The sequence below is a fragment of the Pteropus medius genome, unplaced genomic scaffold (assembly GCF_902729225.1).
Source record: "Pteropus medius unplaced genomic scaffold, Ma_sr-lr_union100, whole genome shotgun sequence".
Taxonomy (NCBI): Eukaryota; Metazoa; Chordata; class Mammalia; order Chiroptera; family Pteropodidae; genus Pteropus; species Pteropus medius.
This window is the reverse complement of record NW_024347791.1, coordinates 9,525,712-9,551,348: the sequence shown is the minus strand read 5'-3', so window position 1 is coordinate 9,551,348 and position 25,637 is coordinate 9,525,712. Positions and strand designations below refer to the sequence as shown.

General features: G+C 33.7%; 1 protein-coding gene across 1 annotated transcript in view; it reads left to right on the top strand.

The window, feature by feature from the left end:
* GAS2L3 (growth arrest specific 2 like 3) overlaps positions 1-25,637 on the top strand; it is a 31,637-nt gene extending 6,000 nt beyond the window's left edge. The window contains exons 2-9 of the mRNA XM_039877990.1: positions 5,172-5,219; positions 10,054-10,222; positions 11,343-11,458; positions 13,364-13,505; positions 17,374-17,437; positions 18,070-18,208; positions 21,253-21,360; positions 22,315-25,637. Coding sequence (XP_039733924.1) covers positions 5,196-5,219; positions 10,054-10,222; positions 11,343-11,458; positions 13,364-13,505; positions 17,374-17,437; positions 18,070-18,208; positions 21,253-21,360; positions 22,315-23,625 — 2,073 coding nt within the window. The 5' untranslated portion in view covers positions 5,172-5,195 and the 3' untranslated portion in view covers positions 23,626-25,637. The remainder of the gene's footprint in view (positions 1-5,171; positions 5,220-10,053; positions 10,223-11,342; positions 11,459-13,363; positions 13,506-17,373; positions 17,438-18,069; positions 18,209-21,252; positions 21,361-22,314) is intronic.

Below are 25,637 nucleotides of genomic sequence, written 5' to 3'. Positions count from 1 at the left end.
GATTTTCAGAGGACTTGTTCTTAGACCCTCATCACTGCTTTCTTTATTTCTTAGGTGATCTCACTCTTGCCAGTGGCTTTACCTCTCAAATATTTGCGGCCAATTTCTATGCCCTCCTGAGCTTTCCTTTTAGCTCTAGGTTTGTTTTTCCAACTGCCAGTCTGACATTGCCACTTGAGTGTCTTTATAAGGCTTCTTAAATTTAACATGACCAAAACACAGCACTTTTGACCTATCGATGCTGTGCTCCCTGCTTAAATCTGTTCTGACTCCCATCACCCTCATCTCAGTACATGCTACTACTGTCTATTTGCTCAGTTGCTTAGGGCGGAAACACGGGAGTCGTACTTCACTCTGCCCTTTCATCCTCTCTTTCATCCCTCCATCTCTAACCATCATCAAGTCTTGCTTCTAACTCCAAAATGGATATCAAGTCCATCCACTTCTCCAGTGGAGACACTGTCAGCATTCTAGCTCAGGTGCCATCATTTGTCACTGAACTACCGCCGTGGATTCCTAACTCTTTCCCTTCCAGGCTCCTCCTGTCCATCTCATTTCCTATGTGCTTCGTTTCTTTTTCCCTCACTGTTTCTACCTATCTCAGTTTATCCTTCTCTCCTCGTTTCCCGTAGTTCTTTCCCCCACATCTCTATCCACCCCTTTTTTATGTTTTCTACCCCCTTTCTGTTAAAGCCATCACTATTTCACTCTCATGCTTTTCTCTCCCCTTCAGAGAGCTCTATTAAAACTGATTAGAGTTATGTTTCTGCCTTGATGAAAACTCTCCCATGGCTTCCCGCCGCCCTTAGAATAAAATTGAATTCCTCACCATGGCCTTGTGATGGGGCTGCTCCCTAACCTCTCAGCCCTATCCTAAGCCACACGTTCTCCAGCTTCAGCCATACTGGCTTCTTTCCATTCTCTGAATGCGCCAAAATCGTTCTCTGTCCAGAGTCTTTGCAAAATTTATACGCCATGAACAAAACTCTCTCTCCCTGGCTAATTCCTACCGTTATTCAGATTTATTTTTTTTCCCCTAGCAAAACCATTTTTAACCACCCAGTCTAAGTCCAAAGTAGGCCCCTGATGTTTCCCTCTCGGTTCTTTCCTTCAAAAAATTTATGATTTCACATCGTGTATTTGTTTGTATATTCATTACGTACACAAATGAATGTATTAGCTCCATGAGGGCAGTCACATGTCTGTTATGTACATCACTGTGTCTCTTGCCTGTGTGCCTAGTTCAGTAAAGGATGTGAGTAAATGCTCGCTGAATAAAATGAATGAGTGCATCCCGCCTGAAAAAGCAGACACTCTGAAGAGTGATAGAGCCACAGAAATGAGCCGAACTGATCGGGAGGACAGTGAGGAGACAGGCTGAATGGAGCAAAGTACCTATGTTACATTCTCAAAGACTTCTATTCAAGCAAGAGAATTAATTCACCAATTCCTATCTCGGTATCCTTCCAATTATGATGCGGCTATTTTAAAGCTTTTACTTTCATCTATAACCATATTTATTTTTGTGTTAGTAAAAGAAGTTTTCCAAATTACATTTAATCATTTCTGAGTAGTATTAGCCTTGTTTTCTTATCTTTTTAATTTGATAAATTACAATAAATGAACTATAATTATGTCTCATTATAGTATTGATCATAGCAACTCATTTGTTAAGTGCTGCTCTGTGTCAGGTTCTTTATTTGTGTCATCTCATATAATCTCTACAACAGCTGTATGAGGGAGACGTGGTAACCCATTATACAGATACGAACACTGGGGGTCTGAGGAGTTAACTGTCCCAGGGTCATATAGCTCATAAATGCTGGAGCTGGAATTCAAACCAGATGTGTCTGTTGCTTTCTGCTACCACAGCGGTGTCTTTACGCTGAGTTATTTTAGTATCCATAAAAATATGAAACATATTTGGTATGGGTATAGCATTTCTATTTTCTCTATTAGGCAATTACAAAATATTTAACTCAAAATTTTAAAGCCAAGAAAGTTGTTGGGTTTTTTTTTCCCCCCTGAACAAATCAGAGATGATATCTTCTTCAACTGTTTTTCTAAATGAAATATTAAAAAAGATAAAATGTTTTTTTTGATATACAGAAAGGCATAATAACACCTGTGTTCTCACTGCTTATCTTGAGGTAAAATCTTCCTGGTACCATTGAAAGGCCTCTGTGCCTTCCCAGTCTCATCTTCCTCCCTCTCCTCAATAGTAACCTTCCATCTTCGACGTTTATCATGTCCCTGCAGCTCACGTATCTTGTTGACAATCTGGTTGCTGAGCGCTGAATGTGCGTGTGTCCCACTGGCAGTAATTTTACTGTTTTTCTTCAGAGACTTACCTTATTTCTTAGCTCTTTTGCCATTCTTTTCTAAATTGACCCCTGACTTGTACCAGGGCTGAGCCATGTCACCTTGTGCTTTCCTCATCATATCCTATAACACGAGGGAGGAATCAAAATGGACTGTCAGAGCCTACAGCTATGGGACAAAGGATCAGTTCAACAGGTTGACATCTTCTTTCGTCATGATGTAAAGTCACATTAGTATGAAGAGCCTTACCGAAAATAATCTTGAGGACCTCGTGACGGAAACTTTATAAATGAGTGGGTTACGCCTAAATCTTGTTCAAGTTTCAGGTGGACGAGAACATTCTGCGTTTCTAATGTTTCTCCCAGGTTTAAGAATGAAGTTTAGTAGTCGTCACCTATGATCTCAGTGTAAGCTCCTCATCTTGTGACAGGTGCCTGGCAGGGTCAGAGCACATTTCATACTTGGTCACATGAGAGGGCTTTTTCCCCACAAACCTAAGGGAAAAGACTTTCTCAAGTTAGCAAAGACTTAAAGAAGATTTCTCTAAAAAGACAAAGACAAACACAGAAACAAAATAAAGCCAATGTGTTGCTAATGAAGACGTAGGTTCAAAAATGAAGTGTCGCCAGTTTAGCGTAATTGGTTTATGAAGGAAAAAAATAGAGACTGAGACCTTCAGGGAAAAGTAGGAAAGAGGGAAATAGGTAATGAGATGAGTGAGAAGCCGTCAAGAATTGTGATTGCAATATAGATTGAGTGCTGGGACTAACTAGAAAAGATGCTACTCTTGGGATTAAATGCCTGAGACACAAAAATGGTTTAGAATGAGAATAGTGAGTGACTAGAAAATATCAATAACTTAGTACATGGGGATTCACCGATGCAATCTCTGCAGTTTATAAAAGTTTTCCCTAAAAGCATATATTTCTGTACCTGATAGTTTCTTATGTATGAAGATAACATTATAACTTATCTGAGTACTTATCCGAGTATTTTATTAAAGAATTTCTTTTTAAAGGTAATCCAGATGATTCTTTTTGTCATCTGAAAAGTAGGCCTTTCCATTACACAAGAAGAATGATGAAAAAAAAAAAAAAAACATGTAAAAAGACTTTTCTGCTAAAGTTCGGGTGACTTAAGGTTGTGCACAAATTCTTCATTTCTTTCATGAAACTAATTTTATTGAATTTTCCATAAAAAGTGCAACTCCTAAACATTCTTGTGATCGCTTCTTTGTGAAAGTGTCACTGTTCTTGAATTGCACACGCCTTATAATTTAGGCCTTCCTTTGTTTTGGGTTGGCAGTTCCAACTGTTAAAGCTCTTGTCTGATTATGTGGGACTCCTTATTTTAATGGGAGCAGCTTCTTTGCTGCATTTTTAAAAAATGGTCTCGGAAACGTCTTACTGTGGATCTTTGTTGGGGACAAAGGATTATTTATGCTAAAGGAAAATGTATTCCCCACTGACTTAGCTCGTGGGAAGCATAACAAGCTCATTAGTAATGCTCAATTGTACTTTGGCCTTTTGCTATGGTAGAGAGAGGGAAAATGACATCAAAATGGACTTTCTGCTGTCCTTTGCCTTCCCACAAAGAAAATATGATGTAACATTAGACTTTGCAGTTAGGTTTAGCTCAAGTTCAACTGTGGTATCAGAAGAAATGTTCCTGATAGGAAGGTGGTATGTGTAGTTGGCACTGTGCATGAGGTATGTCTGGTATAACTGAGAGGAGAAAATAACCTTTACTCTGAAATTGATAGCGTTATAGCCATAGAAACAATTTTATGTGTATTTTTTCTTAGAATCTTTTACTGGTGGTTTACAATAAAAAATAACTATTATGCTGCTATAAGCAATTAAAAATCATAGGTTTTATATAGTCTAATTATTCTGAATGTTTTTAAACTTCACTTTTTTCTCTAAAAATACATTGGAGAATTGTATTAACCTAACTTAAAGTTGTTGTTTTGTTTTGTTTTTTTTTCTTGTAGCTTTTAAGAATAGTCCTTTGGAGCTAAATTATGATGTCCTTTTTGTTTGTTTTATGTTTAGCAAATCATGGAGAAAATAACTTATGAACAATTATTATAGAAAGGCATTGTGTATTATTTCATAGTTAAAATTGATGTTTATGTTTATTACCTTGTCATCTGGCAAAAGAAGCTTATGGTTAAGTTTGGGAATTTATACAAGGTTTAGATGAACTTTTATGATCTCCATGTAAAGATTAGATGAGAGATACTTGACTTTTAATATCAGCTGTTGTGATATTTGTATTTATATTACATTTACATCGTGTTTACAGGGGAAAATTCTGAGAGACTTTTATATGGCTAGGTTTTATTGCTAATTTTACCAACCAGCAGCTTCAAGAATTAGTTTGAAGCCAGGTGTGTCAGGAATTGGCTACCTTGAAATCATACAGTTAGTGAAAGTTCCCACCACACAGCATTTTCATTTTTGGTTGATTATGAAAGGGGGGGAAAAAAAAAGAGAAAAAAAGAGAAAGAGAGAGATAAGCTTGGACTTTTGAGCCACATCACCCCCCTTCCCTGTATTGCATAACTTCTTTATCCTAGGGGGGAAGAAAAGAATTACTTTGATACTAATGCCAGAAGCTACACAGTAAAATGTGTTTCATGTTTTCCTGTTTCAAATGAGGAGTACTTTCATGAAGTAAGAAGCTAGGAGTGATTGTTGAATTCTCTTACAGTCAAATTATTCCACCTAGAAGAAAAAGCTTTAGGTTTTCAGTCAGAGTACAAGCGAATTCCTTGTAATTTGAGGGTTTTGGGAGAGAAGGAAAGCTGCCATTATCTGCATATTAATGTTTTGTTCTCTTTTCAGAAAAGCAATTTCATTTCAATATTGATGACCATGCAGCCTACAATTCAAGTAAGTATTTTTCTTGGGGGGGAAAGTGTATTTTAAAATTATGAGATTAATATAATAAAATTGTAATAGTTAGTAAAATACTAAAATTATCAAAATGTTTTTATCATACCAGTTTTTTAATTTTAATATTATTATTTTAATATTTTAATAACAGGAATACTGTATTTTGACTTCTTATTTCTGAAAAGGTTTTAATTCTAGGTTTATATTAAATTTTTGTAAGAATCAAAAAAATTCCTTAGGAATGGTGGGTCCATCTTACTTATACTGCTCTGGGAAAAGAATTGGAATATTTTGTAGTTTTCCTCTCATTACAATTTAGTACATTTTGTGTACTAAATAAACCACATATTTGTGGTTAAAAGGGTTTCAGTGAACACAAATATAAAATTTTTATATTTATATTTATACTTATAAATAACCAATAATTAAAATTTAAAGATGTTTGTTTGTTTTTTGGTGGGGGTAGGGAAGAGGGGACGAGACAAATCAGAATAATCTTACATTCGAATGATTTCCAGAGTTGGTACAGTGTTTGCTATATTATTCTTATATCCTTTTAAGTTTTCTTCCTTTTGCTATAAATAGAACATGATTGAATGTTAAAGATAAAAATCACATCGAAGGCTTACCTAGAAAGACACAGGCAGCTAGCTGATAATAAAATTTGCTTTGAAAAATGAGAACGTAGTCAGTCAGATTTCATTTGTGATCTTGGTTCTGCCACTCTGGTTGTGAGATTCTGTTAAGTTATTTTACTTCTCTGAGTCTCTCTCTGCTTCCATACCTCTAAGGTGAGGATAACAGCACTCAGACTTTGCAGGGTAGTTGTGAGGCATCAATGAAATTAACATGCACAAGGTAGCTACTAGAATATTGCATAGTAGGCACTTCAGAAGTTTGACTGCATCATTTGGACAACAAAATTATCCAGATGTAAAACTGGAGATTATACCTCTGCATAGCTTTCTTTTTCTTTCTTTTTTATTTTTAATTAAGAAAGAAGGCTTATTGAGCTAGCAGTGAGTGGTAGCCTAGAGAAGAGAATTTATCAAATGGTTAAGAATAACTCTGCTATCTTCCTTGTGTTTCCTCCTATGCAATGCAGCTATACCCTTCTACTTTACTAATAAAGAGTTCTATTATTCTGTTTTCCTTTTGGGACTTGGGAGTCTATGGCAGTCTCCCAAAAGGTCTCATTCTTCTCCTTCGGATCTTCTCAAATCCATTCTGAGTATGATCAGAACTTCTTTATTACTCACAACCCTTTATTATCTCATTATTTCTTTGTGGACTTTTTATTCAAGTCTCAGAAATGTCATCACTTTCATGTTGATTATATTTTCTTGATTCCTTATAGAGTGCTTTTTATAATTGCCACACTGACAGTGTTTTTCTCATTTCTACATTAATGGCCATTAATATTTTCTTAACTTGGTGATTATTTTCATAGTTTTGTTTTATAGTTCCATGAAACCTCTAATCTAGATTCCACAGATCTGTCTTTACTGATTCTTCTCCAACAGCACCCTTGACATCTGTCATGGAAGTTTTGCTTCTCTACCTGATGTCTGTGAGAACTTTTCAGACTTTTTACCTCTTTCTCGGCTAACTATATAAGACAGTTATCCAATTATTCATAGGTGCCTTACAGAAAGGGGAATCCAGTAGATAGCTGTTATCAATTGGTTTCTTAATACTTTAATCCATTAAGATCTTACTTGCCTTTTTTAATGCCTTTCATTCTGATTAGTATAAAACATACAGTTTAAAAACCAATGAACAACAGTTCCTAATCTCTTTCGGGTTATAGGCCCCTTCTGGGAAACTGACGAAGGCTATGAACTAAGTAAAGGGCCATTTGTACTCAGGCATAAATTTTTGCCTAAATATAAGCAAGTGTACATATTTAGGTTCATCTATAGATTGCCGATGGATTTAGAATCTCTGCAATGTGACAGCTTTCAGCATGCTTTAGAACAACCTTTATACATGTAATTTTGGTTATAAATATCTGACTTTTAACAATAATATGCTACTTATTGACTAGCCCAGTTTATTTTAGAGTCTTCTGCTTCCAATAATAGGAAAATCTAAATACTCTTCTCCCTAATATGGCAAGGAATTAGAATGACCTTTGTTAATGTTAGCTTCTTCATTTTCACACATAATTTTTTCAAAACTACCCTCCTAACTAATGTACATCTTTCCTTGATAAACACTTGCCTTGGGTTTTTTCAGTTCAGGCAAATGGTTAAACGACAAATAACATTCCGTTGACTATAAGATACTATTGATTGTAAGGTGTATCTCAATTTTGGTAGTACAAAGTCATTTGCTGATATCTATTCCTCAGTTAAACCAACAAATGTTTTTGACTGAATGCCATGTGCTAGGTATTATACTGAGCTCTGGGATTACAAACAGAAATAAGACATGCTTATGAAGGGAAGATTTAGATAGTAAATCTTTGGTGTATTCCCTTAGAAATAATTTTAAGAGAATTCAGGGAAATAAATAACATCCTGTCTTTTATCCTAAAACTTTATAGGATCTTCATATATATATATGTATATATGAGTTCATTCTCCAATTCCTACTCTCAATTTCTGGATTAATGTCCCTGCAATGACTTGTTTTGATTATTCTTTGGGTAATTTATTGAGTTTCACCATTTCTCTTGCCTCTTGTGTTACCTATTCATGTTCTTTCTCTGCTCTTGGGATTTTTTAAAAGCATGTTTGTTTCTCATCAGGAAAGATTAAAAACAGTTGCTCTTGTTGTTTTCTCCAGAGTTTGTCTAGATTAACTATGGTGGTGGTGTGGCTTTTGATTTGGTGTAGTAAGACTTATCTCAAATAAACCTCAGGAAGCGGATTATGTTTTAGGGGAAAACTTAACTATTTTTAAAAATAAGAAAGGATGCTTGTTACTACCTATGCTTATAGATTTTTTTAACTTTTAAAATTTTTATTTTAAAGTAATCACAAGCCTACAAAGTAATGGGTAAGTATAGTACAGAGATACACATTCTGAACCATTTCAGAATAAGTTGCCAGTCAGATGCCCCATCACCTACAAATACTTTAGTGTGTATTTCTCACAAACCAGGACATCTTCCTTCACAACCACAGTACAGTGATCAAAATCAGGATATTAACATTGGTACAGTACCACCATCTCATACTTGGACCATAGTAAGACATTGCCAGTTGTCCCATTAATGTTCAGTTCAGAGTCATGGTTATCATTTAGTTGTCATGTCTTTATTCCTCTGGAACAGTATCTCAGCCTTTGCTTGTCTTTAATGACCTTGACCCTTTTTAACATGTCAGATCAATTATTTTACACAATGTCCATCAGTTTGGATTTGCCTGGTGTTTTCTTATGATTAGATTCAGGTTATGCATCTTTGGCAGGAATGTCACAGAAGGCTGCTGTGTTTTCTCACTGCATCTTATCAGGTGGCATATGATTTTGATTTGTCCCATTACTGACTGATAGAGCTCACTTTCATCACATGGTTTAAATGCCGACTGTCAGGTTTCTCTACTTTAAAATAACTCTCTTTTCCCTTTGTAATAAGTATTTTATGGGGAAGTACTTTGAAATTATGTAAAAATTTCATTTCTCATCAAAATTCCAATTATTCATTTATTTATATCTCTACAGACTTAGAGTTGTCTATTCAGTGTGTTATTCATTTAAATCATTATTTTGATTCTCAAATTGTTCTTGATTTAGCCAATAGAAGTCCCTTCAGGCTGACTTCTGTGTCCTTTTGGCATGTCCTCATCATTCTTTGAGCACTTCTTTGCTTTCTGGTGAAAGAAATTCCATTCCAACACTATAGGATTCATTCTAGTTTTCTCTCATTCCATATTTGTAGCCTTCTTCTTTGGCAATGAGAACCTGGTTCCCATTTGATAAATCTCACGTATGTAACCAATCTTCCATTGTTGCTGCCAGCCCTGCCCTGAGTCGATGCCTTTCTCAGCTTACTTGAGCTTTGACACCCTGCACTGGGATATTCTCCCTTTGTCCCCAGTGGACACCCTCCTTAGATACCTGCTCACCTCATTCAAGCTCTGACCCTCCATTTCAAGTTACCTTCCTGCAAGAACCTTACTTGGTCTCTATACCCCTTTCTGAATTGAGAATTGATAGTCTTTTTCTAAACAATCTTGTATTAAAAGCTTTCGTAAATTTTTAAAATTTTGCAGGTATTCATTTGGTAGTTACATTTATGTCAATTTTTATTCTAAACCAAGGGTTGGCTAGGTGGTAAATATTTTTGGCTTCGCAAGTCAGCAGGCAAAATCAAGACTATTATGTAGGTACTTATATAACAAACCATTTCATTTTAAAATGTAAAAACCATGCTTAGCTCGTGGGCTAAGCAAAATCAGATGACAGACCAGATTATTTAGAATTTTTTTTAAGATAACACTTGTATTATGATTTAAAGTTTACAAAATGCCATTTATGCACTCATATAATCATTTATCTATTATTCAACAAATCTTGCTAGGTCCAATGCTAGATGTTACAGAGGTATATCTTGTAAGGCAAATATCATTAGCCCATTTTTTCAGCCAAGATGCTGAGACTTTGGTTAAGTAATTTGTTAAACTTACTCATCCAACAAGTGAAGTAAAAATATTATTCGTTGACTTTTATCCTCTTGGCTTGATAGTAGAATCTGTTCATTGATTAGAGATTCACTTAATTTGCCACAATATTGAAAATTGAAAATGTCTCAAGTACCTAGAATAATAGTTTGCTTTTAGTTTGTATTTTCTTCATCCATTTAATTGGTTGGTGTTTTCTCTAGATGTGGTTTGGAGAAGACCTGCCTCTAAGTCCACGGAGTCCTCTGATCCCCAGACATGGGCCAGGTTTGGCCGATGTTTGTCAGTATGACGAGTGGATAGCTGTGAGGCATGAAGCCACCCTGTTGCCCATGCAGGAAGATTTGTCAATCTGGTTATCCAGTTTATTAGGTAAGGCTTAAAAAGATGCTCAAAATTGTGTTCTCTTACTCAGTAAATATTTATTTAGAATCGTGTTTGTTGTCAAGGAGTGCTTGTTTTAGAGGCTGGGGATACTCCAGTGAATGAAATATTCAATGTCTTTGTCCTTACAAAGCTTATACTCTAGTTAGGGAGATATTCCATTTCACCCTGACCTTAGGGCTTGAATAAATAGTAAGGAAGTTTGAGGTTTAACATTTTCACTGATAATGTTAAAATCTTTTTTTAAAGTATATAGGTCTAATTTTCAGATCTATATTTTACTGATCCCTCTGCCCCCTTAATCTTGTATAAGCCATGAGATTCTGAGTGGAATTTATCCTGTAGTTGAAATGATGACTCTCTCTAGGCATTGAGGGGTGGAGGCATATGAAACCTAGGAGGAAATGTCATGTCGGAGAATGTTTGGCATCATATTGTTTTACTTAGTTGAAAAATATGAAAAGTACTCTGAATTTTCTCTGCAGAAAAAATTCTCTTTTTAATATAAAATTTCATGTAGCATTGCAAGATTTTTGTGAAGAGGAATACACAAAGCTTATCTATGGCCTTCCCAAGATAATTAAAAACACAGCAAACACTCAGTTTAGATATCTGGTATCAGTTTGATTTGGAAATTTAAAAAAAAATTATTGTGTAATAAAGCCTCTAAAGAAGGTATTTTAGAGGTGAAAAGTTGTATTCTCTGGGTGTTTGTTACATTACCATCTTTAATTTTTAAATTGCAACAAAGCACATTTTATTCATAGAGAATTTTTCTTGTGTAAGCAGTAATGTGCAGTGAAGCAAAACTTAACATTAATAGTGAATATTTACATATAAAACACTGATCTTTTTAAAATGAAATAAAGATTCATGTCAGTTTCCTTTATTTTTTCTGTACTCCTACATCAGATATTTTTATTTTAGTTGACTTCTTTAATTTGACATTCTTTGCTGTTTTAACTGTACCTTCCAAGAGTGAATAATTGTAGTCTAATCTAATATTTGTCTAGTATTTCAGCTCTAATCCAATTACCTTTAATTAAATTTTAACCACATTGTTTAAATTTACTGTTTCTAGAAGCTTAACTTCAAAATATGTTTTTAGGTATTGAAATTAAGGCAGAAAGGTTATTGGAAGAACTCGATAATGGAGTACTGTTATGCCAGCTGATTGATGTTCTTCAAAACATAGTGAAGACATGCAACTCCGAAGAGCCCAGGGTAAGAAGATGTTTAGCAGTAGTGATTTTATACCTTGGTACATACTAATTTATTTATGTACGTTTCTTATTATCTCTACAAGGCTGTAAACGGCCACCCCAGCTATCTGTAAGACCTTGGCTCATTTACTTAATTTTTTTGAGAATCTGGAAAAATAGTTTTACTTGTAAAGTGGAGATATCAACATTTACCATGTAGGATTTATTTGCAAAGATTCAGCAAAATTAAATGAGATAATCTATAGATAGTGTTTAGTTTAGTGCCTAGTGCATAGTAAATATCCAGTAGCTGGCTCTTCCCAAGAACAGGAATATAGGATTATTGTGAGAGTTAAATGAGAAAAGAGTTTGTGATGGTTCCTGGCACATAGTTAAGAGCTGTCGTCGTCGTCGTCATCATCATCATCATCATCATCATCATCATCATCGTCATCTTTACAGTCTTCATATATTGTCTTGGTGGATAAATTCTATAAATATTGGTTGAATGAATAATAATTTTTTAGCTAGTTTTCCTCTATTGACACTCAAGTTGTATTTTAAAATAGATAAGGTTTTCTCTCTTTTCATCAAACATGGGATCTGGACAGTCACACAATGTTGGTAGAAGTATAAAGTGGTATCTTTCTGGGGAACAGTAATATATATCACATTGAAAATAAAGCACATCCTGTGATACATAACAGTTCTACTTCCAGGAATTTATTTTAAGAAGAAAATCACAAATTCATAAACACAATTGTGCAAAAAATTAAGAACAACCTAAATGCTCATCAGTAGAGAAGTTGTTAAAAATTAATTACAGTATCTAAACACAGCGGAATAGTATCTATCTGTTCATTAGAAATGACTATTTAAATCTGTTATTTTTTTATCCTAAAAGATGCCTACAACCTATCTATTGTTAAGTGTGCATGAGACATACACACACAAATCAGATATCAGAATAGTGCTTACGTAAGTTTCTGGAGGTATGTATCAGGTGTATACTTGTGCCCAGTGATGGCTCGCTAAAATGTGGGTAAGAGATTTCAGTTGATACTAACCACCTTTGTGTTTAGCTGTATTGTTTGATTTTGATTTTTAAAAAATTTTGCAATGAATCATATATTCTGTATATATTAGAAAAAATCACAAGACTATTTTAATTCTTGAAAATAATAGCAATAGGAAGAATATATAAGGAACTGGTAATAGTGGTTATCTCTAGGGAGAGAGAGGAACCGAAGGGTAGATGTGAGAGAAAGACATATTATACCCTACTGTGCCTGTTGCATTTTTTAAAATCATATGCATGAATTGCTTATTCAAATAAAAGTGTAAACTAAAATAAAACTAAAAACTTCCCAGCCTCAGCAGGATTATCTAAATACTCTTCAGGATTCTGCAAAACTTAGATCATCAAATTTCAAAGAACTCGAATTAAGAATGGCCTACTGCTTCCTTATTTGATAGTCTCCTCAGGAAATTCAGAATTATATTTATGAATCTGCAAATAAGGAAGTGAGGAAACATGAGTGTGTCTGTTAATCTCTAACACAGCAGTAATTTTTTGTTTATATTAAACTATGTGTGGAGAGACATACTGTAGAGATGTACTTTGGAATTATTAGACCGTTATTTTTAATTAAAATTTAAATTTAAAGGATTCTTGTATCATTTCTTAAAAGAAAGAGGTTAGAGGTACTTTATTCTTCTGCTAATTTTGACCTAGGAATCATTTTCTGAAATATACTTAAAGGACAGTAAAATAAAATAGTTTTGAAGATACTTTTTCCTCCTACCGTTGTATACTTTTTAGTTTCATTCAATGCACTGAGCATTTCTTCAGTAATATTAAAATGGATATCTAATGAAAATATTCTTGATGCATTTTTTTAAATTATTATTTTTTTGTATGTTCCAGAATTTTTCAATGAGAAAGGTGCCCTGTAAGAAAGATGCTGCCTCGGGTTCATTCTTTGCTAGAGATAATACTGCAAACTTCCTTCACTGGTGTAGGCACATTGGGGTTGATGAAACTTACCTCTTTGAATCTGAAGGTTTAGGTAAGTGTTCTTGTCATTATTTTTTGTGCTTAATGTTAGGATATTTCTGTATGCTTTACCTCTAATTTTTCTTTCCGAATAAAGACTTGAATGCTACACATTGTTTTCCTAGAAAAATGTATACTTTAAATACACGTGACACAATTGGAGAATCCAATTCTAATTCAGATATATTAAGCTTTTCATTTATAGTTCAAACTTACATATCTAGAATGCCCTAGAAATGTTTTACTTCCTAAATGACTTGCCTATGGGAAATTTCTGGACTAATGCTTTGCTAATTAATATTTTCATTAAGAATTACTCTACCAAGTCTAAATTACTAGTGATTCTAAATTGCTAGTAATGATATATGTTCATGGTGTTTAGATTTACCTTGTAAACAGCAGCTGCCAACTTGATTATCTAAATGAATTAATGTTTTTGACACTTCATTTGAGAAAGTCATGCTCTACTGAAGAATTATTGACATTTTTTCTCATTTCCTTTAAGTCAACAGATGTATCTATGCAGTAACTAAAGTGGAAGCTATCTGAACTTTAGGCTATATGTATGTATATGTATTTCTTCAAAGCATTTACACATGTATATACATATATATGTGTGATGTACACACGCATACATACAAAACATTTATAATGTTTTGATAGGAGCAGTAGCCCCCCCTGGGGAGGGGGTCGTGGGAGTAATAGTCTGCCCTGGTAGAGAGAAGTATTTTATTACTGACATTGTTTGGAATTGCTGGTTAATGGTGATAATAAAAAGCGAACTGACTTTTAGCTGATTTTAATATTGTTTTAAATTCTTTATTGACCTTGCACATCCTTGTTGCCTGCATGCAGGTAGCCTGCTCCTACTGCTACCTGTTTAGTATGTCTCTGGATAGTCCTATCCAGTGTAGAATAGAGGAAAACATAAAATGTGATTGATATTTTACCACCCCCATCCCTCCACTTGCACCCCGCTTTAATACAGGTGTGCTGATCATTATTGACAGTGTGGCTGATTTAATGGCATGTACAGCTTCTAGAAATCAAAGGGAAGTGAAAATGCTTTGAGTTCTCTAGTTTATAGTTTATTATTTCTGACAGGTTATAAGATTGTTGTGTATTTCTCGTTCTCAATAGAAAGCATCTTCTTCTGTCCTGATAGTCAGTATAGGAATAAATAAAGCACTGCCGATAACATTAATTCATTTTTAGGCATTGAACTGATGAGCTAATGTTTTTACTTTCTAAAGGTCTCAGAGATGAGCCTCTGCATTTTTTATGTTTTGCTAGGAACTCAAAGCAGTTAAAAAAACAAATATACCATTTAAAGGTACATCTAAGTGTTCAGAGAAACAACTTTAATGAAAATTTCAGCATAAATTCCTTCTGGTATGAATTTTATTTTATTTTATTTTTGTTTTTTGGTATGAATTTTAAAGTCAGATATAAGCCTCTTTGTTGCTTTGTTCTTGGAGTATATAATCAAAGAACTGTAATTTCCATTCAGTAGTCAGTATACATGCAATTTATCACACATACCATTATTAATTAGGGTTCAGAAGTTTCCTACAGATTTTAACTCTAAGAACAGAAATAGAAAGGTAGATGATCCACATTACCATATTGGTACATTTAGCACAAGTTCTAATGATCAGAGTTTTTTTTGTTTTGCTTTGGTTTTTTTTGCTTTGTTTTATTTTTTTTAAGGATCTCTAAACTGTTAGGCTTAGCATTTAGGTTCCCTTTTAATTAATTTTTTTTTTAAATTGTAAAATATACAGAACAAAACGTACCATCTTAACCATTTTTAAGTATATGAGATTTTTTATTTATAGCATTTAAAAAATTAAGATATCCTTCATGTAACATAAAATTCATCACTTCATAATGTCCACATCAGTGGTTTTTAGTATGTTCACTGTCTTGTGCAACCGTCACCATTAATTAATTCTAGAACATTTCCATGTCTCTCAAAAGAAAACCCATACCTGTTAGCAGTTAGTCCCAACTATGTGCTTCCTGCCTCTATCCTCTTGCACCTGCTAATCTATCTACTTTCTTTCCCTATGGATCTACATATTCTGGACATTTTATATACATGGAATTACACAATATTGTGGCCTTTTGTGTTGGACTCCTTTCAGTTTGCATAATGGTTCATTTATGTTGTAGCATGTAACAGTACTTCATTCCTTTTTATGACTGAATAATATTCCATTGTGTGGATAAGACCACATTTTTAAAATATGCTGTTAGCTGATGCACATTTTGGTTATTTCTACTTTTTGGTTATTGTAATTAATGCTGCTATGAATATTTGTACACAAATTTTTGAGTATGCAGACATTTTTAATTATCTCAAGACTATACCTAGGAATTGTTGGGTCATATAATCTATGTTTATCTTTTTGAGTAACTACCAAACTGTTTCACAGTGGCCATGCCATTTTATATTCCCACTAGCCATGCATAAAGGTTCCAGTTTCTTCTAATTTTCAACAACACTTGTTACTATTCTATTATTATTATTATTACTATTACTACTATTATTATTATTATAACTATCCTAATGGATATGAAATGGTATCTCATCATAGTTTCGATTTGTATTTCCCTAATGACTAATGATGTCGAGCATCTTTTCATGGGCTCATTGGCCATTTGTATATCTTCTTTAGACAAATGTCTGTTCAGATCTTTAAATTTATTTCTAAGTACTTTATTCTTCTTGAAGCTATTATAAATGGAATCAGTTTCTCAGATGTATTTTCAGATTGTTTATTACTAGTGTGTTAAGTTCAGTGAGTTTTGTGTATTGATCTTGTATCCTACAACTTTGCTGAACTTGCTTATTAGCTCTGATATATTTTTTTCATAGATTCTTTAGGCCTTCCTATACAAAGGACCAAGTCATCTGTAAACAGAAATAGTTTTCCTTCTTCTTTTCCAATCTGGATGCCTTTTATTTATTTTTCTTGCCAGCATTCCCTTGCCAGAACCTGCAGTACACTGTTGACTAGAAGTGGTCAGAGTGGATATTCTTCTCTTTTCCCTAGGCTTAGGAGGAAGACCTTCAGTCTTTCGCCATTACTAATGATGTTAGCTGTGGGTTTTTATATATGTCCATTTTCATAGTTATAAAATTCCCTCTGTTCCCAGTTTGTTGAGTCTTTTTTTTAATCATGAAAGAGTCTTTGATTTTGTCAAGTGCTTTTTCTGTGTCTGCTGAGATAATTATGTATTTCTTTTCCTTTATTCTATTAATATGGTATATTGTATTTATTGATTTTCATATGTTGAATCACTGTTGCGTTCTGGGATAAATCCCACTTGCTGCTGGATTCAATTTGCCTGTATTTCATTGAAGATTTTTATATCTATATTTATAAAGGATGTTGGTCTTTAGTTTCCTTGTGATGTCTTTGTCTGGCTTTGGTATTGGTAATATTGGCCTTATAGAATGAGTTAGGAAATGCTCCCTCCTCTTCTGTTTTTGAAAGAGTTTGAGAAGACTATTAACACATCGTTCTATGCTAAAGATAGTTTAGAATAAAATTGATGTGCTACATCTCTTTAAATAGTATCTCCTGTCGAAAGAATTAAAATATAATTTAATGTTACTTAAGCCCTTACCGTTTTAGAATTAAAGTGCTATACAAATAAGGGTCCATGATAAGTTTTCATCTCCTTGTTAGTCTTTTTTTTTTAATGGAAGATGATAATATAAGGAGAAAACAAAATGTCTTATCTAAATCTCCAGACAAGTAAACCTACTGTCTTCATCATTCTTTTTTTTTTTTTTAACTTCTTCTATGCCAGAAATATATTCCTCAATTTAATTTTGCCCTTTAAAATATGTGGTCTTATTTTTTTCACAGTTTTGCACAAAGATCCAAGACAGGTATATCTTTGTCTCCTTGAAATTGGTCGAATCGTATCAAGGTATGTATTCCACAATATTTCAGAATTTCAGTGTCAATAGTGAGAACACTATTTTCTATAAAAAAATTTGATTGGAATAAAGTAACTTAATTTTCTGTCTTTTTCTTATTTTTTCTTTATGTTTCTTTATTCTGTTTGTGTGAGCTACATCATTTGTCAACAACTTGCTCATATAGCTTGCCTTCATTTACCGTTAAACTATAAAAGCGGTTACTTAAATTTTTTAGATTAGGAATAAAGTAAGAGCATGTAGTCTTTTATCAGTTTGAGGAGAGGCAAACCCTCTAGACACAAAGAGGATCCGATAAGAAAGCCAAGGCTTGGTATCTTCCATACTTAGCTCAGCCCCATCTTTACTCACAAGCTGATTTTAAAGGTACCTTTCAGGATCCTTGGTTAAATATTGGGAGCATCCAGTAACCCAAATATATGCTATGATGTGAAGATTGTAATTTGAATTTTGGTAATCTGTGCGGCATTAAAAATCATTTCCAGACATCCCAATGGAATAGTTAGTAGAAGAGTGTCATACAGACTTCATTTAAAAAATAAAATATAACCTATTGTGATATTCAAGGAAGTGCTTGGTTTGGACTTTGCTCCAATGATGAAATCCCTTAATTGGTTTTCAGATATGGAGTTGAGCCACCAGTGTTAGTAAAACTTGAGAAAGAAATTGAATTAGAAGAGACCTTACTTAATACTTCTGGGCCTGAAGATTCCATCAGCATTCCAAAATCATGCTGTCAACATGAAAAGCTGCATGAAGCTGTAAGTAATTGCCACAGTATGCTGTGTTAAAGTCGTATAGTTTGCCACAGGTGTTGCCATGTTTAAAAGAAAATGTTTCTTGTTTAGAATATACACCAGTCCTTATTTCTACTCCCTGGTGAGTTAAAGGCATTGTAAGATAAAGATGACTTTTTGTTGCTTGTGTATGATGAGGAAAGGATGTGTAGTTGAGTGTTGGGGCAAAAAGCTGAAATCCATCATGAAACATTCTATAGGCCACAAGATTTCATTGGTTCTTTTATTTATTTATTTATTTTTAACACGGTTGTGTTATAATCTGATTTGCAAATTATAACAATTACTCTTTCGGTGATACAGAGGTTATATTGGCTTTATTGTAATAATCGAGGCATAAGATGATGAACTCGAGCAGTAGCAACCGGAATGAAGCAAAAGGAACAAATAAAAGACATATTTAGGAAGTAAAATTGACAGGAATACTAATTCTGCTAGGGGTAGAGAAAATCAAGGATGATTTCTAAGGTTTCTAGGTAAATAGTACACTGATTCTTGGAAAATATAAGAGCAGGAAAAGTTGTGACAGCGAATTGATGTGGTTTTTCTGAACGAATATAAGCAGATTTGTTAGATGGTGGGTTTCAACTGGAAAGTCTACTTAACTTTAACTGTTCATCATTATGTAGGAGTTAATATGTAATAAGTTAACGTAATAAGTGATGGAGGTGAACTGAGTATCAAACATTTTTTTCTGCTTAGGCTGTTGCTTAGAATTCATGGTCTTTTTTGGATTTTAGTATTTTATGAAGGTGCTTATGCACAAAGTTATTTAAGAAATAACAAGTCATTACTCATAAACATTTAGAAAGTGTTACTTTAATTGTTTTGTTTAATGTAATAAATGTCTATAGTAAAACATTTGGATAGCCTTGAAAGAAAATGTCAGCCTAAACAACTCATTATTGGGCCAAAGTATATTTATGAACATTGTATTATTGATTTATATGATGACTGTGAATATCAATATGTGATGCAGTGATACTACGGTAGGTAAAAAATAAAACTTATTTTAAATCTCATATAACCTAAAATAATAAATAAAAAGGAAATCATTGGGAAAATATTTTATTAAATAGGAAATACAATGTGTTAATTTTCCTATTATATGAAGACCATACACAGTTTGATAAGAAAAGCATTCTCAGTAGATAATTGGGCAAGGATTGTTGTGCACACAAGAGGAAAATACAATGTCGAAACTTGCTGATAATCAAAGAAATTAGATATTCAATTTATCTCATTAGCAAAAATTTTTTAAATTATGAAACCTGGTGCTGGTAAATTCTGGTAAAACTATACTTAGGGATTGCTATTGGCAATGGAAAATGATGTAAACTTTTGAAAAACTTTGACAAATGGACATCAAGAGCCACAAAAATGTTCCTCTTTTATTTTTATTGTAATTGAAGAGAGACAATAGCATGAATGAAAGTGTTTACTGCACTATTATGTAAAATGGCGAAAAATTGGAAGCAATGTAAATACTCAAATAGGGCAATGGCTAGGCAAATTAGGATTCATTGTCTTAACAGAGTAATCATTTTATGTGGTAATTATGAGGACTATGTAGCAATAAGAAAAGTGTTTATATTGTGTAAAGTATGTATATATAGACAAAGTATATACTTTGGAAGTAGTTGATAGTAGGTTAGTGCCCTTGCTAATGCTTTTAATTTCTTTAGCTACTTCCTTTAGTGTCATAATGTTAAGTATGCAATAGATGAGACCAGAAGTAATATTTCTTATCCACAGTGCTTATTTCTTTTAGGTTCACCCCCTTATTTAGATTATGGGTCAGTGCTGATTTGTACTGCTGAATATAAGTGGTATTTGGATATTTTTAACAAAGAAATAGGTGACTTTTCATGTCTGCATTCTTGTTATGAAAACTAAAAAAGGAACACATTTCTCTAAACATATATGTGCTATATGAATACATTCAGTGTTTAACCTATTCATAAGTGATTTACAGAGATCTTAGGGTCATGTTTAAAATAAGGAACAATTATTACCTGATTCATTATTTAGAGTATTGCTGAAAAGTATACTCCTGCAATTCTGTGTACATGAAACTTTTATGGATAGAAAGTAGTGACTGAAATAAATACCTTTTTTTCAAAGTACTTTGGTTAACTGATGTGTATATGGTTCCAACAACTGTAAATTTTCACCCTAGTTTATTTTTAAGCTGTGTGTGTGTGTGTGTGTGTGTGTGTGACTGTGCACATACACCCAGGCAGTGGACTAGATAAACTTGAACTATAACTCAACAGATGATATTTTCATTTAACCAGTTTATTTTAAATATCAAATTCCTGAATTGCTTTTTACATTTATTCCAGTTTTTACCATTTTATAGATATTTGCTGCAGTTAAAAATTCTGTAAGCTTCCTGAGAGATAGAAATAGGTATTTTCTCCCTGACATTCATCTCCTTAGCAGACTATTGACATAAAATGAGCATTTTTAGAAAAATATGTCTTGAATTTTTTGAAGTTTACCCAATCTTAGGTAAATAAGATATAAATATATTGCTGCCTGTTTTAACAGTAATTTTGGAACAAATCTAGATAGTCCCCCACAATATTAAGTTAGCACAATGTGAAGGGATGAGAATTTTTATGTAAGCTTTATCTGACTGGCCCTATCTTTGATTTGACACATGATGTTAATCCAGTTCTTAAAACAATTCAAGCCTAATGATGAACCCATGTGTTTCCTGTGACTTAATGAATGTGTTTTGAATTGACTTTGCTGTTGTACACAGTCACAGACTTTCTCCAGTAGTCAGTGAATGCACTACAAGCCTGACTGTGCTGGAGAGAGGGAGAGACTCAAGACTTCCTCACGGCTAGTTTCATTAGATTAGATAATGTCTCATGTCAATATTTGTCTTTAAATGTTTATCTTTTGAGTTTGATTTTTCCAGCTATCAAATAACCTTGCATTTTAACATTAAGACACTTTTTGTCACAGCACTAATTGTTGTTTATTTTTAATCTTAGGTGACACACATTGCTGAAGACCCTCCTTGTAGTTGCTCTCATCGATTTTCTATTGAATACTTATCTGAAGGACGGTACCGACTAGGGGATAAAATACTCTTTATAAGAGTAAGTCCATTCACATACCATTTACACACAGTTCTTATCGCTTTACCAGCCTCTTTTTGCTCCCCTTTTACTTTTAAAAAATTGGACCAGAGGGTGTTATTAATGAAAGAATTTTACTGTGAAGGAAAAATATAAGATGCGTGCTTTCAGGAATGTATAATAAATTTAGGTAACACAACAGACAACTAACTACAGGATAACTAAGACTGTTTAGACATTGAATATAATTGAGTAAAAAAAAAATCTTTGTTTACCTTAGGTAACTTATTTCATTTTCTACATTTTCTAAAAAAATGATAATTTTCCATTATAATATGAAGAAAAAACACAAACCAATACCTCTAATAAAATTAAATATCAGTACTTTGAGGCCAGGCTAAGCTCTGTGATTTGGGACAATTTACTTAATCTCTCAGAGCCGTAATTTTCTCATCTGCAAAGAAGAACTAGTAATAAATTATAACAAAGGTTTTGAAAGATTAAATTGATATAATACACATGAAAGTAATTTATTAAATTGTAAAGTACAAGTTTTAGTCATTTTTATCTTTCATAATTTTTTTTCTTTTTTGGGAGGCATTTTTTCTATATGTCCCCATTTCTCCTTTTCTCCCTTTCCTTCCCTCTCTCCTCTTTTATTCCTTTGATATTCAACTTTTTATTGAAAAACATTGCCTTTGTAATTTTGTATATTAGTAATTTGGATTTTTCAGGATGTAAGTTATACGTAAATATCTTCCTTACAAACTAAATGGTACGGCTTGTTAGTTGCATGCTTAAATATGGATTAAATTTATTATTTTAACAACATAAAGAAGAGTGTCAAGTAAAGCTGTTGGCAGATACTCTGAATTTCATAGATCACAGCCATCACAGATCGTGCCTGCTAGTGAATTATAACTATGAACCTTACAGTTTTACAGCTTTATTTTTTACTTCTTTTTTGGGGGAAAGATGCTTCATGGAAAACATGTCATGGTTCGTGTTGGTGGAGGCTGGGATACTCTTCAAGGATTTTTGCTTAAATATGACCCCTGTCGAATATTACAGTTTGCCACACTAGAACAAAAAATTCTAGCATTTCAAAAAGGAGTTTCTAATGAAAGTGCACCTGACTCGCCTGCCAGAACGCCTCAGCCTCCTGAGATGAATCCATTGTCAGCAGTTAGCATGTTTCAGAAACAAAAATCAAAACCCGGTACTCCAGTTGGTGTTCCAAGGGGTAAAGAAAAGCAGGTACATCCCCCAGGTGTGTTGCTGCCAGCATCTTCCCTGAAAGCAGGTAACCTGGGCTCCGTGTCAGTTCGTTCTAAAATGCCAAATTCTCCAGCAGCGTCTTCTCATCTCAAACTCAAATCTTCAAAAGGTGGAACAAAGAAACCACAAGCTCCTTCAAACAACGCATCATCTTCACTTGTTACTTTAAATCCGGTAGATAAAAGCACTTCTTCACCAGCTTTATCAAGAACTGCACCTGGTGTATCTGAGTCATTGAGAAAAGGAATCTCATCACCTAATACTGCTAAGGCCAAGTTTATTCCAGCCCAGAAGTCAAGAGATGTGCCCAAGTCTCCTCTTCTGCCAAATAAGTGTTCTGGGAAAACTGAATCAAAGCACTTGAAACACAGTCATATATTTTCCAGAGTTAATGCTGTATCTCCTTCAGCTGCACGTTTAAATTCATCATCAAAGTGTCCAAAACTGCCTAAACCTTCTCCTACTGTCCAGTCCTCAGCAAAAATGACAAAATCCAGTTCCAAAACCATAACCATAGGTCTAGGAACACAGTCTCAGCCTTCTGATGCAGCCCCGCGACCAGGGGCTGTGGCAGCACAGAAACTTAAGTCAGCCTTGAATTTAAACCCACCACTTTCTGTATCCTCAGTTGCTCTTGCAAAAGATGCACAGGAATTGAAAGATAAGAATCTAGTTTCAGTTGCCAAAAAGCAGCCTCAGAATAAAAGTACATCCCAGAAGACAGGATCCAGCTCCCCAAAGTCCCCTGGCCGTACCCCACTGTCCATCATGAGTCTACCCCAGTCTTCTGCTAAAATACAGACTATACCAAAGTCAGCACAGACTGCCACTAAAAGCCAGCGTTTGGCTGTAGGGCCTCCAAAAAGTAGCAAAGCCCCAACTTCAACCAGGAAACCACCCTCATCTGGTAAGGAAGCAGGTAGTGGAGATAAAAAACCTACTGCAAATAAAAAAGAAGACGATGACCATTATTTTGTCATGACTGGAAGTAAGAAACCTAGAAAATAAATACAAATGTGTCATTTTAGAAAACAGGAAAGGAAGAGAGTGAATGTGTTAGTTTCACATGGTAAAAGGTTCTTCTATTTGTGTTTGTCTGAATAGATTCAGACAATAAAACAATAATGTGGGCATTAGAGGTCTAGGTGAGGGTAGAGTTTGGGGTGAGGAGAGGGGGCCTTAGAATTTATGTATCTGAATTTACCAGAAAGTACCCTTTCGAGGCAGGCAGTTGTTAAATCATATTTACCTGATTTTCAGTCCATAGAATCTTTATTAATGTCTGCCCTTTAAGGGAAATACAAAGTCAAATAACACTACTAGAGCTATAGCTACAGTTGCTACATTTGGAATGTATATTAAGTATAGGTTTATATTTATGTAGAGAGCTTACATACCTGCTAATAGCAGCAGTGGTGCTCTTAATATTAGTATTGCGTTTTAGTAAAACAGTAATGGTTTGGCACTTGTCTTACAAAAGGCACCTAATTTAATTTTCTTAGCAGGATTGCCCAATCAAACAATACCAAATACCAGTGGCTGCTGATAATTAGCTTGGCGTTATTCTGGGTTTGGTAAAATTCTTATTACGTTTTTTTTAAGCTTTCCAAATCAGAGAGCACTGATTTTTTAACTGGATTATATTAATATTGGTAATATTTTGTTACCAATATTTTTGGTAAAAAACAGAATTTTTCATATGTTATTTATAAGAATTTACACCTTGTATTTTAGATGGATGTTGTGCAATGTGAAAGGGGAAACTGATTTAATAGCTTTTAGCATATTAAAAATATTTTTTACTAATGTAATTACCTATGACTGCAGATATGAATTTTTACATTAATATGTTGTTTTAATATCAGAATTACATTTTAACAATCTTAAAATTAAGGTGATAAAGAATCTTAGAATAGTGCTATATAAAATGCTATCATATGGTTATTTTTCTTTAGATAGCACAATACCAGTTTTAATTAGATTCTTCCAATGACATTAATTTTCTTTTATAAATCATGTTGCCTTCAGTTTTCCAATGGCAAGTGAACAGTACACATTCAGCATTTTCTGCTCTGTAGGCAGATTCTCTAAGGAACATATCCAGATCATGTATCACTGCAAAGACTCCATCAATCTAAGATGATATTTGTAAATAATTTGTTTTTTAAGACATTGTGACTGTTTTTTAAAAAATTGTTAATGTACGTTCAGAAGTATTAGGGGTATGTTTAATAATATTACAGTATTATCAGTTATCACAGGTTATTATGTTCAATATTGAGGTTTGTATTTCTCTATTTTAAACTATAATGTGTTTTCTATAACTGTATTAAACAGTAATGGTTTACACAAATGTGCAATTGTAGAGTAAGCATCTTAAGCTGACTACTAATGTTCCATAGATTATAAAGTAGGAAAACTGTATAAAACTAAGTGACCTTTTGTCTGAGGAATGCAGTTAAAATCAAAGATATATGCAGGTTAGTTTTTGGAATAATGGATGCTTCTCTTAAGAAACGGTCACAAAATATTTGGTTTAGTTCTACTGTTGAGAGACGCCCAGATATGTACATCTTTGGAAAGTGAAGTCAGTGTTCAAGAAATGCTAGAAACGCTAGAAGCTTTACATTTTCAGTGGTCAGAAATATTTCATGGATCTTTCAAAGACGAAGAATTTTACCTTCAGGGCGGCATTTATTCCCTTGTAAGATGAAAGAGTACTTCTGTATCATTAACTTCTAGAACTTAAAAAAAAATAAATGATGTTACAGTGAACCTATGAATCCAAGTAGGTTTTACAATATGTGAACAGTCACTTTTGTGTCGAGAGTCATCAAGAATAAAAGTATTTTATTACACAGACATCTGGCACAAAAACCAAAAATCGTGTTTTTTTGATAAATTGGTAATTAATATACAAATAGCCTTATTCTTCATTAGTAGGGAAATTGTCTAATTCATGTTGAATAAATTGTTGTTTATGTATAGCTTACCTTTCCAAAATAAAGATTAAAAAAAAA